This window comes from Triturus cristatus, chromosome 6 (genome assembly GCF_964204655.1).
Source record: "Triturus cristatus chromosome 6, aTriCri1.1, whole genome shotgun sequence".
NCBI classification, from domain to species: Eukaryota; Metazoa; Chordata; class Amphibia; order Caudata; family Salamandridae; genus Triturus; species Triturus cristatus.
In genome coordinates this window covers 81,507,898-81,525,272 of record NC_140589.1, presented here as the reverse complement: position 1 = coordinate 81,525,272, position 17,375 = coordinate 81,507,898, and the positions used below count along the sequence as shown (strand labels likewise).

Sequence of the window (17,375 nt, the reverse complement as noted above, 5' to 3'; positions counted from 1 at the left end):
ATTGCCATCGACTGATGTCGGTGACCGATCACCACCGCCGGTGCCTCTACTGCTTAGGCCCCGACCACGACGCGGAGTCGTGCAACGACTGCCAGGCCCTGACTTCGAAGGCTAGGCGGGAGCGGTCCCGCAAGCTTCTCGAGCTTCGCCACTCGGCTCCGCGTCGTGCGCGATCCCGGTCCAGGAGGAGGTCCAAGGATCGCTCGCGGAGCCCTAGCCGACGCCATCGATCGTCCGGCTCCAAGTCGTCGGGTAAGTCCAAACGCTCAAAGAAGTCCAAGAGGCGACACCGCTCTTCGGACTCCCCTCGCCGGTCGCGCGACTCGGCCGAGGGTCAGGGTGGTTCCACCCCCGCGGCTCCGGCGGAGCCGCAGGTGCCGCGTCCGCCCCCACACCTTCCGGTCCCTGGGACTGACGCGGCTCCGGCGGAGATCAGTGCCTTCCTCTCGGCCATGAGGAGCCTGGCCCCGCCGTCGACGCCCGCTGGCGCGCCTTCGGGCCCCGCGGACTCGACTGGGAGATCTTGCCTGCCGGCGGCTCCGGCCCCGGCGCCGTCGACGACTCCGGTCTCGACGCCGCAGGTCCCCGCGGGGCCCATGCCTGGGCCCCAGTCGACGCCGGTTGACCTAGTCACTCCTCCACCGGCGCCGACGCCTGAACCACCGACGCCGTCACCGGCGCCGCCCACGCCTACACCGGCGCCGCCGACGCCTTTGGCGCCGACACCGCCCCAGTTTAGCCCTCATCCGGACCCGGCGCCGCAGCGGCGTCGACCGACGCTGCATCCGACGCCGCTTGAGTCCTACCATCTCTACAGTCCGGTTCCGATCGTTCCTCCTGTTTATCAGGAATCGGAAGAAGGGGGCGACTGGGAGGGGTTCGAGGACCCTATGGCTGTTCAGTCACAGCTTTCTCAGGACTGGGCAGATGAACTGGGGGAGGCCAGTGGGCTGGACACCTCGTCAGACACTGGATTCACTTCTCCTCCGACCGTGGCTTCGGAGGAGGGTGCAGCATTTTCTGTGGTGCTGCGCAAGGCGGCCGAGGCCCTTGGGCTCGAGTTGCCTGCCGTGGCTGTGAGGACTAACATCCTCACTGAGGTGCTTCAAACCTCAGCAAGCTCCACTGAGCCTCTGCTGCCGTTCAACGAGGCCCTCACTGACGTTCTGCAGGGCACCTGGTCCAAGCCCTCCACAGTTCCTCCTGTGGATAGGAACGTTGCCAGGCGCCACCGCCCTGCTGCGGGCGACCCCAGTTTCCTGTCCCAACACCCCACCCCCGAGAGTCTGGTTATCCAGGCCTCTACCTCCCAATCCTCCTTCCCGACCGCTCCGCCGGACCGGGATTCCAAGAGACTCGAGCAGTTTGGCAAGAAACTGTTCTCGTCCCTTAGTTTGGGCCTGCGGTCCTTAAATACCGCCTGTCTCTTGGACCGTTATTCCCATTCCCTGTGGGATACGGTGGAGGACGTGCTGCCCCTGTGTCCGGAGGAGGTCCGGGCGCGTCTTAACCAGGCTTTGGCCGATGGGAGGGATGCAGCACGGCACGCCATACGATGTGGGCTTGACACCACGGACTCGCTGGGTCGGGCGATTTCAACCACGGTGGCGCTCCGCCGCCACGCCTGGATGCGGTCCACGTCATTTTCCGGGGATGTCCAGACCACCCTCATGGACATGCCCTTTGATGGCACTCGCCTGTTTGGTGAGAAGGCGGACAGTGCGCTGAACCGCTTTAAGGACTCCCGGGCTACGGCCAAGTCCTTGGGCCTCTCGGCTCCGCGGGCGCACACCTCCGCTTTTCGCCCCTTTCGTGGCCAAGGAAGGGGCGCCTCCTCACGTCCGCAAAGCCACCAGCCGCAGAACCAACCTGCGCGCGGTCGCGGACGTGGCTTCCGCCGTGGCGGAAATGGAGGCCGACGTGGTCAGCCCACTTCCACCCCGGCAGCATCCGCCTCAAAGCCCTCCTAGTCCGAGCTTTCAGGCCCATACCACGCCAGTGGGCGGCAGAGTTCGCCATCACCTGCTCCACTGGCGGTCCATAACATCGGACAGGTGGGTGCTGCAAATCGTCCGAAGGGGCTACTCCCTCCCCTTCGAGACGACCCCTCCAGCCATGCCACCGCAGCACCACCGTATCTCGGGGGATCATTTGAATCTTCTCCGCGAGGAAGTTTCGGCTCTCTTGGCCAAGGGGGCCGTCGAGCGCGTTCCGAGTCCAGAAGTAGGTCGTGGTTGTTATTCCCACTACTTTCTGGTTCCCAAGAAGGGCAAGGGGGGCCTACGCCCTATCTTGGACCTCCGGAACGTCAATGCCTTCCTCCGAAAGGAAAGGTTCAAGATGCTAACGTTGGCTCAGGTTTTAGCTGCCCTAGTCCCTGGAGACTGGATGGTAGCGTTGGACTTGCAGGACGCATATTTCCATATCCCCGTCCTGCCGGCCCACCGGCGTTACCTGCGGTTCACGGTGGGCCAAGAGCACTTTCAGTTTACCGTGCTCCCCTTCGGCCTCACCAGTGCCCCTCGGGTGTTCACGAAAGTGATGGCGGTGGTCGCAGCTCATCTGCGCAGATCAGGGGTTCCAGTCTTCCCCTATCTCGACGACTGGTTGTTGAAGGCGGGCTCGCCCCAGGCAGTCGTCTCCCACCTCCAGACTACGGCGGATCTCCTGCATTTGCTGGGGTTTTCCATCAACGTGCCGAAGTCACACCTGAGTCCCTCTCAGAAGCTCCTCTTCATCGGAGCGGTTCTCGATTCGGCGCAGTTCCGGGTCCATCCACCGGAACAGCGGGTCCGGGATATACAGGCCCTGATTCCCATCTTTCGGCCTCTATCCCGGGTTTCGGTCAGGCTAGTGTTGCGGCTTCTGGGGCTGATGGCCTCCTGCATCCTACTAGTGCATCACGCCAGGCGGCGCATGCGGGCTCTGCAGTGGGACCTGAAGTTTCAGTGGGCCCAGCATCACGGCAACCTGTCCGACCATGTCTTGATCTCGGAGGGCACTGCACAGCAGTTGCAGTGGTGGCTCACGGACCGCGAGTGGGTCAAGGGCAAGAGCCTCTCCCTTCCCCAGCCGGAGCATGTCGTAGTGACGGATGCGTCCCTCCTGGGTTGGGGTGGCCATATGGGAGAGGCGGAGATCAGAGGCCTCTGGTCTCCGGCGGAGTCTCGTCTCCACATCAACCTGTTGGAGTTGAGAGCGATCCGGCTTGCACTGAAAGCCTTCCTTCCCTCTGTCAGGGGAAGTGTCGTGCAGGTGTTCACGGACAACACCACCGCCATGTGGTATTGCAACAAACAGGGCGGGGTGGGGTCGTGGACCCTTTGTCAGGAGGCTCTGCGCCTCTGGACGTGGCTGGAACACCAGGGCGTCACCCTAGTGGTTCAACATCTGGCGGGCTCTCTGAACGCCAGAGCGGACGAACTCAGCCGCCGGTGCATGATGGATCACGAATGGCGTCTGAACTCCGAAGTGGCGCAAGGTCTCTTTCAGCAGTGGGGAGAGCCTTGGTTAGATCTATTCGCCATCGAAGAGAACGCGCAATGTCAGCAGTTCTGCGCGTTGGAATTTCCAAGGCGGCACTCGCTCGGCGACGCTTTTCGTCACGAGTGGAGTTGCGGTCTGTTGTACGCCTTTCCGCCTATACCACTTCTGCCCAGAGTGCTGAAGAAGATCAGGCACGACCGGGCCCAAGTCATCTTGGTGGCTCCGGATTGGGCACGAAGGTACTGGTATCCCGAGCTACTCAGTATGTTGACCGATCCCCCGATACGTCTGCCCCTTCGGGAGGATCTTCTGTCGCAGCAGCAGGGGACGGTCCTACACCCGAACCTGTCCAGCCTCCACCTCCATGCGTGGAGATTGAGCGGCGGCAGTTGATGCCATTTGACTTGCCTCCTGAAGTCTGTGATATCATTCTGGCAGCCAGGCGTCCCTCCACAAAGTCGGTATACGCCTGCCGGTGGAACAAATTTGTGGCATGGTGCACAGCAAAGGCTGTGGATCCCCTTTCCGCCCCTCTTTCTGAGGTTCTCCTCTTTCTTCTTTCTCTGGCCCGGCAGGGCTCTGCCCTGGGCACCCTGAAAGGTTATCTTGCTGCCATCTCCGCCTTCTTGCGGCTTCCTGATCAGCCTTCTCTTTTCAAGTCCCCTGTGGTTACACGCTTTCTCAAAGGCATTACACACACGTTCCGTCCTGTCCCTTTTGTAATGCCTCAGTGGGACTTGAATCTGGTATTGACATTCCTGATGTGCGCTCCCTTCGAGCCTCTTCACAATTGTCCTCTTCGTCTTCTGACTCTTAAGACTGCTTTTCTGGTGGCCATCACCTCGGCTAGACGGGTGAGTGAGCTCCAGGCTTTATCTTCAAAGCCTCCTTTTCTATCTGTTCATCCGGACAAGGTTGTCCTTCGGCCTCGTCCCTCCTTTCTTCCTAAAGTGGTGACTCCCTTTCACCTTGGGCAGTCTGTCACCTTGCCCACCTTCTTTCCGCCTCCGCATCCTTCCAAAGAGGAAGAGAGGCTCCACCGTCTGGACCCAAAACGTGCGCTCTCCTTTTATCTGGACCGCACAAAACAGTTCCGGGTGGACGACCAGCTTTTTGTTGGGTACGTGGGCGCTAAGAAGGGGAAAGCTGTGCACAAACGGACCATCTCTCGGTGGGTCGTTTTGTGTATAAAAATTTGCTATTCCTTGGCTAAAAAGGACCCTCCTGTTGGGCTGCGCGCCCATTCTACTCGGGCCACGGCGGCTACTACTGCTTTGGGACGGGGAGTCCCTTTGCAGGACATCTGTCAGGCGGCGACGTGGGCTTCGCTACACACGTTTGCCAGGCATTATTGCCTTGACAGCCAAGTCCGGAGGGATGGCTTCTTTGGCCGTTCTGTCCTCCAGGACTTTCTGGTGTGATCTTGGTTCGCAGACCCACCACCGGGGATGGTATTGCTTGGGTATCTATTCTAAGGTGAGGAATCTAACTAACGTGTTTCTTTCAGATGAACAAGTTACTTACCTTCGGTAACGATGTATCTGTAAGAAACATTAGTTAGTTAGATTCCTCACCGACCCACCCATCCTCCCCGTTCTGCGAACTGACATCTAGTGTTAAGGTTGTCCTTTTCAGGCCCCTAGATTTTATTTTTGGCACCAGTGTCGGTCTTTGCATGGCTCTGCGTTCCTGGCGCGGAAGGCTATGTACAAGAACTGACGTCAGCGCGCGAGGGCGGCGTCTAAGTACTCCGACGACGTCATCCCGGCGCACAACGCCGACGACGGACGCGGAGCCGCAGACGACGCCTAGCGACGCGCAAGGGGTATTGCTGACGAAAAATCTTCCGGATCCAGTCTGACGCCTGGGGATATTCTAAGGTGAGGAATCTAACTAACTAATGTTTCTTACAGATACATCGTTACCGAAGGTAAGTAACTTGTTCAACAGGTCATATTCAAGCAACCATTCCAAAGAACCGGAAAACTGACTTGCGATAGGACCATCATGCTCCTCCTAAAAAGAAGAATTAGGGCACTAACCCGTCTCCTCCTTATATTCCACCTCTTTCTCCTCCTCCTAATCCTAACTTGCTCATTACACCTATAAATTCACCACTAAGGCATATTACACCTGACCCACAGGATGATGGGGATGAGTATCAGGACACTGATGCTTGGGATGATTACCTCACTGATCCAAATACAGATAATGACCCTGATTTGTATCCCTCCAGACCTTCCCCACCTGATGACATTGGTTATCTAGAGCTCCTTAATAGGGCTGCACATTACCATGGGGGTAGAACTTCACAAGGAGCCTTTAGAAAAGGATTTCCTTTTTGAGACACTTTCTTCCTCACAAAGAACTACTCATACCTTGCCAATGCTGAAAGGCATGTTAAAACACACAGACGAGGTCTTCAAGGATCCTATAAGGGCAATAATTATCACACCTAGAGTGGATGAAAAATACAAATCAGCTCCTACCGATCCTATTTATATGTTCGAGGCATATGAGCTGCAGATCACACACTATGCATAGATCGCCATCTGGTGTTGGGCCCGGATGTTTGCACTTGTTTTTGTCTTGGAAAGTCTGTGGAAGTCACGAGGTAGGTGACTCCTCCCTTGGATCATAGTGCGCATGGGCATCGGCTCCATCCTCAGATTGTTTTTTTCCGCCATCGGGCTCGGATGTGTTAACGGTTTTATCTTTCGACGCGCAATCCTTCCCTTCTCGATGGTATTGTTTCGATCGCGTTTTCCCAATCCCCGCGACTCTTCAGCTTCGAAGTCTTCGATTCTGGTTGTCGACAAAGGCCTTCGGGCCTACCTAGGCCTCATCTCCGGCTCATGGAAAGGACGCCATTAAAAAAGTGTCCTCGATGTGGATCGAAGTTTCCCCACAACGACCTGCATGAGATGTGCAACCTCTGCCTCGCACCGGAGCACAAGGTCAGAGACTGTCCAGCTTGCGCCTCCATCCGCTCCAAGAAGACGATCCGGGACCGAGAGCTAGAAGAACAGTGGCTCGCTCGTCATCTTCAATCCCCGACGACGTCTTCCAAAAAGGCGTCAATGTTCCAGAGCAAGGTCGGGTCGAAGAAGGCCTCATCTGCGCCTCCGAAGCAGATGACTCCGACGTCGAGGACATCACTCCAGCTCAGAGGGCCGTGAGTACAGACGTCGACCCCGACACTATCAAAAAAGGCTTCAGTACCACCTTCACCTTCGGGCCCAGGTGCACACCGAGAGACTGCTTCCCATGCCCCGCCTTCAGGCCCGGTAAAGAAGCCTACTAAGCCTTCAGGTGACTCGGGCTCGAGTCAGCCTACCCTCTGTACCGAAAAACATACACAGGCATAGAAAAAGAAGATGTCCTCTTCTTCATCCACGCCGACCGCTGCTTCGACATCTTAGCACTCGGCGTCGAAGGCTAGCACCGGTTCCTCGGCACCGCCAACACCCTCGGAGCTGACCAAAAATAGACAACCAAAGGGCCCGACTCTCATTCTTCGAAGCCGAAGACCTCGGAACCGAAAAAACAGCAACAGGTTCCATCGGACAAAGACACTGCAAAACTGCACGGTTCCAAACCCAAAACGGCTATCAGCTTCAACCAGCTCCTCCACAGAGCTGCCCAGTACCACGGGGTGGCCCTTCATACAGACCCCGTGGAGGAAGATTTTCTCATGGACACTTTTGACACCACACAAAGGTCCACCTCAATTTTACCCATGCTTAAAGGGGTCATTAAGCATGCACCAGAGGTCTTTAAAGACCCTGTTAGGGCTCGAGTCATCAACCCAAGAATAGAGATAACATATAAGGCTGCCCCTACTGATCCAGCGTACATCAAAGGCCCAGCACCTCTAGACTCCCTCGTAGTCTCCAATGCGAGGAAGAGAGCCAATTCCCAAACATCGGGTGACGACACAACCACCAGAGAAGGAATCTAAACTCCTGGATGCCTCTGGCAAGCGCACAACGTCACAGGCAGCAAACATATGGCGCATTGCCAATACACAAGCGCTGTTAGCTAGGTATGACAGGACACATTATGATGAGCTTGAGTCCATAATGCAACACCTCCCAGACAGGTATAAAAACGGGGCCAATGAACTCATACAAGCAGGCGAAACCATCACTAACACCTCCATACATTGTGCCTTAGATTTCACAGATACCGCCTCAAGGGCACTAAACACCAGTGTCCTTCTGCGTAGGCATGCCTGGTTACGCATCTCAGGTTTTAAACCTGAAGTCCAGAGTACCTTACTCAATCAGCCATTCGATGAGCATCACCTATTTGGCCCTAATATGGACGTGTCACTTGAAAAAATGAAAAAGGATACCGACACAGCCAAATCTATGGGAGCTTTGCAGTCGCAAGCTCCCAGACGTTCCTTTCGTCGCTCATCCTTCAGAAGCACCCACAGAGGTTACTCCTCTGATAGCCCTTCCACTTCTTACAAAGCTCCCACCCAATCCACCTTTCCTAGAGGTTACCAAAGAGGTGGTTACAGGGGGAATAATAAAGGCAGAGGCAAAAACAACAACTCCCGCTGTGCCTCCACCCCCACCCCATGACTTCCCTCCACTTCCACCACACCATTCCACTCCAGTCGGGGGAAGACTCCACCAATTCCTCCCTGCCTGGGCAAACATCACTTCAGACAGGTGGGTGCAACAGATAATTCAATCAGGCTACTGTCTCGAACTAACATCTACCCCCCCAAATATACCACCCAAACAGCTTCCAATGTCATAACAACATTTGTCACTGCTAAAGCAGGAGGTAAACTCCCTACTACAAAAAAGTGCAATAGAACCAGTTCCCCTGCACCAACATAACAAAGGAGTTTACTCCCTCTATTTTCTCATACCAAAAAAGGACGGCTCTCTAAGGCCTATTCTAGACCTCAGACCTCAGACCCCTAAACCTATACATCCACTCAGACCATTTCCACATGGTCACACTTCAGCAGGTCTTTCCTCTGCTTTCACAGGACGACCTCCTTGCTACCCTAGACCTCAAGGATGCCTATTTCCACATTCCCACCGCTCACAGAAAATATCTCCGATTCGTAGTGGATGGTCAACACTATCAATTCAAAGTACTCCCATTCGGAGTCACCACAGCACCAAGAGTGTTTACCAAGTGCCTAGCGGTAGTGGCAGCACACCTAAGAAGACAACACATCCACGTCTTCCCATATCTAGACGACTGGCTCATAAAAGCCAGCTCATACAATCAGTGTGTACAACACAACAACTTCACGACCTGGGGTTCACAGTAAACCACGCCAAGTCTCCGCTGCAACCATCCCACACGCAACAATACCTCGGGGCCACAAGAGACACCTCAAAGGCACGAGCCTATCCCAATCCCGCCAGGATAGCAAGCATACAGGCTCTTCTCACACCAAATTCCAACTGCAACACACTCTTCCAGCTCGAGTGTTCATGCAACTCATAGGAATGATGGCCTCTTGCATATTCATAGTGCCTCATGCAAGACTCGAGATGCGTCCTCTCCAAGAGTGCTTAGCACGCCAATGGAACCAGGCTCAAGGTCAGCTAACAGATCTGGTGTTGGTAGACGGTCGTACCCATCGCTCTCTGCAGTGGTGGAACACAATAAGAACCTTTCCAAAGGGCGACCGTTCCTAGAGCCAATTTCTCAAATAGTTATGACGGCGGACGCATAGCTCTCCGGCTGGGGAGCTCACCTACTACATCACACCATGCAGGGCAGGTGGACACCTCAACAACAGTTACTCCACATCAACCATCTGGAGTTACTAGCCATATTCCTATCTTTAAAAGCATTTCAAAAACACATATCAGGCAAGGCTGTCTTAGTCCGCACAGACAACATGACAGCCATGTATTATATACAAAAACAAGGCGGAACACACTCTCTGCAGCTCTCTCAGCTGGCACAGAACATATGGAGGTGGGCTATACCTCAGAACATTTTTCTCCGAGCCCAACATGTCCCAGGAGTCCAAAACACCATAGCCGATCTGTTGAGCCGTCAAACACAACAGATCCACGAGTAGGAACTTCATCCACAAGTTCTTCAACCGTTTTTTCAAACATGAGGACAACCACAGATAGACCTCTTCGCCACCCAAGAAAACGCCAAATTCCCAAGCTTCGCCGCCAGATATCCTCACCCGTTGTCCAAAGGCAATTCGATATGGATAAACTGGTCAGGCGTATTTGCGTACACTTTTTCACCTCTCCCACTCATTCCACTAGTGGTGCGCAAACTACAGCAACACTCCTTAGCGCTCATCCTAGTTGCTCCAACTTGGGCCAGACAGCCATGGTACACCACATTGCTGGAACTCTCCGTAGTTCTGCACCAAAAATGACACCTCTCTCCACGCCTCTTAACCCAGAACCATGGAGAGATCAAACACCCAGACCCAGCTCAGCTCAACCTAGCGATCTGGCTCCTGAAGTCCTAGAGTTCGGTTACCTTAACCTTCCTACTGACTGTATGAACGTCATTAAAGAAGCTAGACGACCTACCACTAGAGCATGCTATGCAGCCAAGTGGAAACGATTTGTAATATACTGTCATAACAAAAACACCGATCCCCTAGATGTGTCTATCCAACACATCATAGGCTACTTACTACACCTCCAAAGATGCAACTTAGCCTACACGTCTATTAGACTGCATCTTGCTGCCATTGCAGCATATCTACAAAATAGACAACATCTATCACTTTTCAGAGTACCTGCCATAAAGGCCTTTATGGAGGGACTCAAAAGAATAATTCCCCCCCCCCCCCCCGAGTACCACCTTCACCTGTGTGGAATTTAAACATCGTTCTCACAAGACTAATGGGGCCTCCATTTGAACCTCTACATAAATGTGGGCTACAATTCTTAACATGGAAACTGCTTTCCTAGTAGCCATTGCTTCTCTACGAAGAGTTAGCGAACTACAAGCACTAACCATTCAGGAACCTTTTCTGCAGATGCATCATAATAAGGTTGTTCTCCAAACTAATCCTAAATTCCTCCCTAAAGTAATTTCTCCCTTCCACCTCCGTAGAGCTGCCTGTATTCTTCTCGCAGCCACAAACAGTCGCAGAAAGAGCTCTTCACACCTTAGATGTCAAAAGAGCACTCCTGTACTACATAGAAAGAACACAACCTTTTCGTAAGACCAAACAACTATTTGTGTCTTTCTCACCACCACACAAAGGCAACCCCATATCAAAATCTGGGATAGCTAGGTGGATTGTCAAATGCATAGAAATTTGCTACCTCAAAGCAAAACGTACATTATCTGTTCCTCCTAAAACCCACTCTACACGCAAAATAGGGGCTTCAATGGCATTTTTAGGGAACATTCCCTTAGACGAAATCTGCAGAGCAGCTACATGGTCTACACCGCACACATTCACAAAACACTATTGTGTAGATGTGCAAACTAAACAACAGGCTAGTGTGGGCCAAGCTGTACTCAAAACACTATTTCAAACTACTGCAACAGATACTGGTGGTCGCCGCTAGGAGGGGATACTGCTATACAATCTATGCATAGTGTGTGATCTGCAGCTCATATGCCTTGAACGGAATATGCTACTTACCAGTATGCATGTGTTCTTGGCATGTAGAGCTGCAGATCTACACACGCCCACCCGCCTCCCCCCGGCTACCTTTATCTGTTCCAGTATTATCTCATTTAGATACAGCATACATGGGCATCTTTCCTGTTTCTTACAAAACTCCATCATTTCCCCGCTGGCGAAAAACAATCTGAAGATGGAGCCGATGCCCATGCGCACTATGATCCAAGAGAGGAGTCACCTACCTCGTGACTTCCGAAGACTTTCCAAGACAAAAACAAGTGCAAACATCCGGGCCCAACACCAGATGGCGATCTATGCATAGTGTGTAGATCTGCAGCTCTACATGCCAAGAACAGATGCATACTGGTAAGTAGCATATTCCTTCTAGTAGTGTCACACTTCCACATTAACCAAACAATACAAATTCCATGTTTTTTTCAAAAACCAAGAGCGCACACGGAAAGGGCACTACATACAATGGACGCAAGACGTTCCATAATGTACTACATTGAACAAACAAAGTCAAGCAGAAAGACAAAACAACTATTTGTCTCCTATGCAGACAGTAATATAAGGGAAAGCAGTAATTGAGGGCACAAGATCTGATGGATCTCACATGCTATTCAGCTGTGTCACATAAGTAAAGGAGAAAAACTGACTTCCACACCAAGAGAACATCCAGCAAGGAAGAAATGACCACCCTTTGCCGTTCCAGCAAACACACCTTTACAGAGATATGCATGGCAGCAACACAGTCATCAGTACACAGATTCACAAAACAGTACTGCATAAACATTCAAATGAACAAGGAAGCTCGAGTAGGACAGTCGGTCTTAAATCTGTTTACAACTCAAAACTCATCTTCAACCCAACCACAAGAGTAAAGGTTTATTGCCTGTAGGGGTAGTTTTGCAGCTCAAAGAGTTTTCAGAGTTCGCAAACGACCCACCCGCTTCCACCAAAAATATGGAAAGAGACAAAAATAAAGAATCTAAACATGGTGACCAAAGGAGGGAGTTTCCGGAGGAGGGATACGTCACAGGATGCACCAAATGGGGTGTCTGTCGTCACCCAATAACAAGAAAATAGAAGTAGGACTACAGAATAGTGGAGATTTCCTGACCCAACCACTAGATGGTGGAATAATGCACAGCATGTGAATCCAGAAATTAGTTGAAGTTGCAAAACTAAACCTACAGGTAAGCCTCTATGCTTTACTTTATGGATGGGTTTACAAAGACCCCATACCCTCTTCACAGCTCTGTTATCTCTGGAAAGATTTATGAGATACCAGTGTGGACTGGAGTGTCAGATTAAATGTGCTAAGATATGCCATTATATCTTCTAAGCTGTGCCTCTATCAGGGCTAGAACCCTTCACCAAATGTCTGAATATGTAAATTGGCTTAGGTGAGCAAGTGTGCTCAAACTGGACATCCAACAGGTGAAGTGTTTAGGTTATCTCCTGGTACTCAAACATGACTCACTAACTCCCACCACTGAAATGTGGCATTAGTAGTTTAGTACCAAGTCTAGATCTTCACCTTCAGTGTTACAGGCTGGTACCGCCTGTGCCCTGTTCTTTTGCTTTTCTTATTCATAGATCTGGAGCAGCTAACTATTTTTCTCTTACAAAATATTTAGATAGTGTTTCAAGGAGTCCGTCTTAAGTTGGAAAATGTGTTAACTGTAGTGGCCTCACTTTAAGGTCACAGGTCTAATTATGGGTTTGCTTTTAAGCCTTTTATGCTTCAGAGGTTATTAAAATGAGCACTGGAAAGTGTATTTTTTGAGCGTAAAGAACTATTGCCATTAAACATGCACTTTGCCAATAGACTGTTAATATGTTTTGTTTGGATCATCGTAATACCCCATGTCTTAGTATTTCCTATAGATATAAAATGTAGGGTTAAAAAGGCTGGATGCCATTTCGTACCCACTAATATGCCTCCTTTTTTAATTGTAGGAGGGCACTTTATATGCAAAACCTTTGATTTGTTCACTCCTTTCAGCGTGGGGCTCGTCTATTTACTTTATTGCTGCTTTGAGAGAGTGTCTATTTTTAAACCTGTCACCAGCCGTCCAGCAAATTCGGAGAGGTAAGTGTTATGATTGTAAGACATATTTTGTTTTAAAAATTGATTTTGGTTCTGCAGCCCACCTGCTTTAAGTAGCTGACATTTTGATAGAAGTCATTGCTTCAGGAATTTTGATGTTCAAATAAATTGAGTAAGCGTGCTCTGCCAACTCTTACTAGTTTTTCCTGAGCTGCAAAAAAAAGCTGGAAAGTCTACTTCTGAAGCTGTAGGAAACATCATTGCTTTGTTTCTTTTAATGCACGTTATTTTTGTATTTAACATTTTAACATTGCTACCTTACGCATACACAGTTTATGAAGGCTTGTAGTTGTCTCTGGTATTATCCTTTCTGTGCAGCTTTTGACATAGTTAAACTTTCTGTTATTCTGAAAAGGCAATTACTACAATCTTTAAACTGTGTATGATGCTACATGCATGCCTCTACTCCTTGTGCATACATGCTTTGGCGTTGTATGGTCATTTCAGAACACTGGTCCTGAAATCCCAAGTATCAAACTCAGTTTTATTTTAAAAACATTAGCTAGCTGTCGGATCATCTGTATTGGCTGTTGTGATGTTTCTGCTTGCGGTGTGGTGGGTTATTCATTTATGCTTGTGTCATCCTGGATTTTTTAGTTCTCAAATCTTTGTGTATGATATGTAGGATAGTAGATTTAAACCTGTCATTTATTGAGAACCATTGCAGTTGTTTATGGGCTGTTTTGACGTTTCCTTCTTCTAATTGATTGCCAGTCTGGACGCCTAATTTTGTATGTACTGATGTCAACGAACTTTTCAATCTGATCTTCGTAGACCACAACAGGGTAGGCCTGCCGTCTTTGACCAGCTCCTCTCAGTGCAATTATAATTTTAAATTGACTCATTTTGCAATATTATTTTCGGATGATATTTGTAGTCACAAAATTTAAGTTGGATTTTTCACAGAGTCACATGATTGAAGTTACTTTCCTGTTAAGAGGCTGGAAAGCTGTTGTGCAAGGAAACAACATAGCAGTAATATCACTATCTTGGTTATTACAGTATTAGTCCATGTTGTAATAAACAAGATAGACGTACCCTATGAGCTCCTCTAGTTGGTGTCCACTTGTCTCGTGTTTGTTACCTAGACTGTGGAGATGTGACTAAACTTCAGTTGCACAATAATTCCTTTTTCAGAAATTGACATTTTTAAATTTGCAGATTACCCGCTTATTAAATTATTCTAGTGCTTGTCCCTGCAGCATGTTCAAGAGAAATGTTATGTTCGAGGCATATGAGCTGCAGATTGTACACTATGCATAGATCGCCATCTGGTGTTGGGCTCGGATGCCTGCACCTTGTTGTTGTCTTGGAAGAAGTCTTGTGTAGTCACGAGATAGGTGACTCCCTTTCGACGATAGTGCGCATGGGCATCAACTCCATCCTCAGATTGTTCTTTTCCGCCATCGGGTTCGGATGTAACTTCTGCTCTCCGGTTCGGCACCGTATTCTCCAAACCTTTTCGACACGCAAATTATCTAAAACTCGAAGGTACTGTTTTCGCTCGTGTGATCTTCGACGCGCACCTCATCTACTCGATTCCGGTCGTCGACGCGGGCCGCTGGGCCTATCGACGCTGTTTCGGCCTACAGCTCATGGAAAGGACTCCATTTAAAAAATGCCCCCCGTGTGGAGCTAAATTCCCGAGCACGACAAGAACAATTGCCAGGCCAGCGCATCTTTTCGATCCAAAAAGACCATCCGTGATCGCCGGGCCCGACGACACATCATGGCGCAGCAAGCAGCTCCGGTACCTGTGGACATCTTCGATTCTGAAGACCTGGAAATCGTGTCCGAAGCAGACGACTCAGACTCACACGACCACATCACTCCTGGTGAACGAGTGAGTACGATTGCCCCTACCCCACCCGAAAAAAGAAGGCCCTGGTCAAGACTTCCGAAAACAAGCTTCAGAAGCCCCGCCCTCGGGCCAAGATAAAGGACAAGCCTTCCGGTAGCTCGGGACCGAGCAAACCGCATCTCAGTGTTCCGCAGGCACCATCGGCACCGAAGCTGGGTGGGCAGCCTACTCCCAAAAAGACATCAGCACCGAACACCTCCACGCCGAAAGAAAAGGCATCGGATCTGAAACCAAACATTTGGAACCGAAAAAGATTTCCGCCTCCACATCCAAGCCGAAGGACCCCAAAACATCTAAGGCCCCGGAACAGAACTCCAAACCTCGCTCGGACGCAAAGAAATCGGCACGGAAAGCGGTTACCGAAGAGGAAGAACTTTTTCGACCGGATCCTATTGATCCAAAACAAAAAACTCTCCACATATACCCCAAAACAGGACATGTGGCTACAGTTCCACACAAGAAGGGGAAACTGGACACACCAGGCATTCCTGTAGTGCCTGTGAAGAGAAAAAGACTGTGCCACTTCACCTATACGACCCTCTTCTCTTGTTCTTCCTCCTAAGCCTGTCTCTCCTCCACATTCTCCATACTTCAACCAAACTCACCACCACCACAGGTTGAGGATGATTCAGGGGATGGGGAGGCAACAATGACCCTTTCACTGACCCTGGTGACGACACAGACGTACCACAGGATGATTAGGGCGATTATGATGACCCAGTAGATCCTCCAGACCTCCCTGATGCCCATGCATATCCAACAAAGCCATCTCCCCCAGATGACAATATTGTCTTCGGTCAGCTTGTAAATAGAGCTGCTTTGTACCTTTGTGTTCATATGCATTCTGACCCCGCAGACGAGGACTTTCTACTAGACCTCTTTGAACAGTCACAAAAGACTGTACAAACCCTGCAAGTGTTAAAATGTGTCATTAAACATGCCCCGACATATTCAAGGACCCTGTTAGGACTAGAATTCTCAATCTCAGGATTGACAAAAAATATAAACCCGCCCCCAATGATCCCACCTACATCAAGGGTCAACTACCTTTAGATTCACTAGTGGTAACTAATGCTAGGAAACGTGCCAACTCTCAGACCTCCGGTGATGCGCCACCTCCGGATAAAGAGTCTAAGTTGTTAGATGCTTCCGGCAAGAGAGTTGCTGCCCAAGCAGCTAATCACTGGCGGATAGCCAACACACAGGCATTACTTACTCGGTACGATAGGGCTCACTACGACCAACTGGAAACCCTATTGCAACATTTAACTTATCAATATAAGACCAAGGCCAATGATTTAATTCAGGAGGGCAAATTAATAACTAATACATCAATCAAGTGTGCTCTTGACGCAGCTGACACCACCTCTAGGTCCATTGACACTAGCGTGTTTCTCAGACGACATGCCTGGTTACGCAACTCTGGCTTCAAACAGGAGGTATAAACAACTATCGGCAATCCGCCGTTCAATCAAGAACAGCTTTTTGGACCGGCTGTAGATACCACTCTAGAAAAAATGGAAAAAAAACACGGAGACTGCTAAATCCATGGGGGCATTACAGTCTCCATCTACAGGTGGATCCTTTTGTCGCTCCTCTATAGAGGAGCATCCAAAAACATCAGAACAGACACTGTCTCGTCTTCCTACAAGAACACCACACAAACATCCCACAACAGGGGATATTCTAGAGGTGGATACAGGGGAAATAGCAACAAAGGGAGAGGCCGAGGTAACAACAACACTCGCACCTCCCTCTCTAATAAGCAGTGACTTCCCTCCACTCCCTCCAGACCATTCCACCCCGGTCGGAGGGAGACTATCACAGTTCCTACCTGTCTGGACTTCCATCACCACATACAAGTGGGTAAGACAAATTATCCAGTATGGTTACTGCCTGGAACTTACAGCAACCCCACCCACCATACCACCCAAACAGCGTCCAATGTCCACGGAACATCTCACGCTCCTAAAACAGAAGGTTCTCTCACTGCTTCAAAAGCAAGCAATAGGACAAGTTCCCTTACAGCATCAAGGAACAGGGGTTTACTCGCTGTACTTCCTAATCCCCAAATAAGGACGGCACCCTAAGGCCAACACTCTACCTCGGACCTCTCAATCTCTACATAGAAGTCAGATCATTTTCATATGATCAATCTTCAACAGGTCCTCCCACTACTTCAACAAAGTGACTTCCTTGCCACACTAGATCTCAAGGACGCCTACTTCCATATTCCCATACACTCTGCTCACAGGAAATATCTAAGATTCATAGTGGACGGACAACACTATCAGTTCAAAGTCCTTCCATTT

The 17,375-nt window shown here is 50.3% G+C and overlaps 1 protein-coding gene across 2 annotated transcripts in view; it reads left to right on the top strand.

The window, feature by feature from the left end:
* Nucleotides 1-17,375, top strand: part of LOC146813794 (cap-specific mRNA (nucleoside-2'-O-)-methyltransferase 1-like) — a 664,820-nt gene that overhangs the window by 251,256 nt on the left and 396,189 nt on the right. For both annotated transcript variants that reach the window (XM_085610257.1, XM_085610256.1), the window contains exon 12: nt 13,052-13,184. In XM_085610257.1, the coding sequence (XP_085466383.1) occupies nt 13,052-13,184 (133 nt within the window). The remainder of the gene's footprint in view (nt 1-13,051; nt 13,185-17,375) is intronic.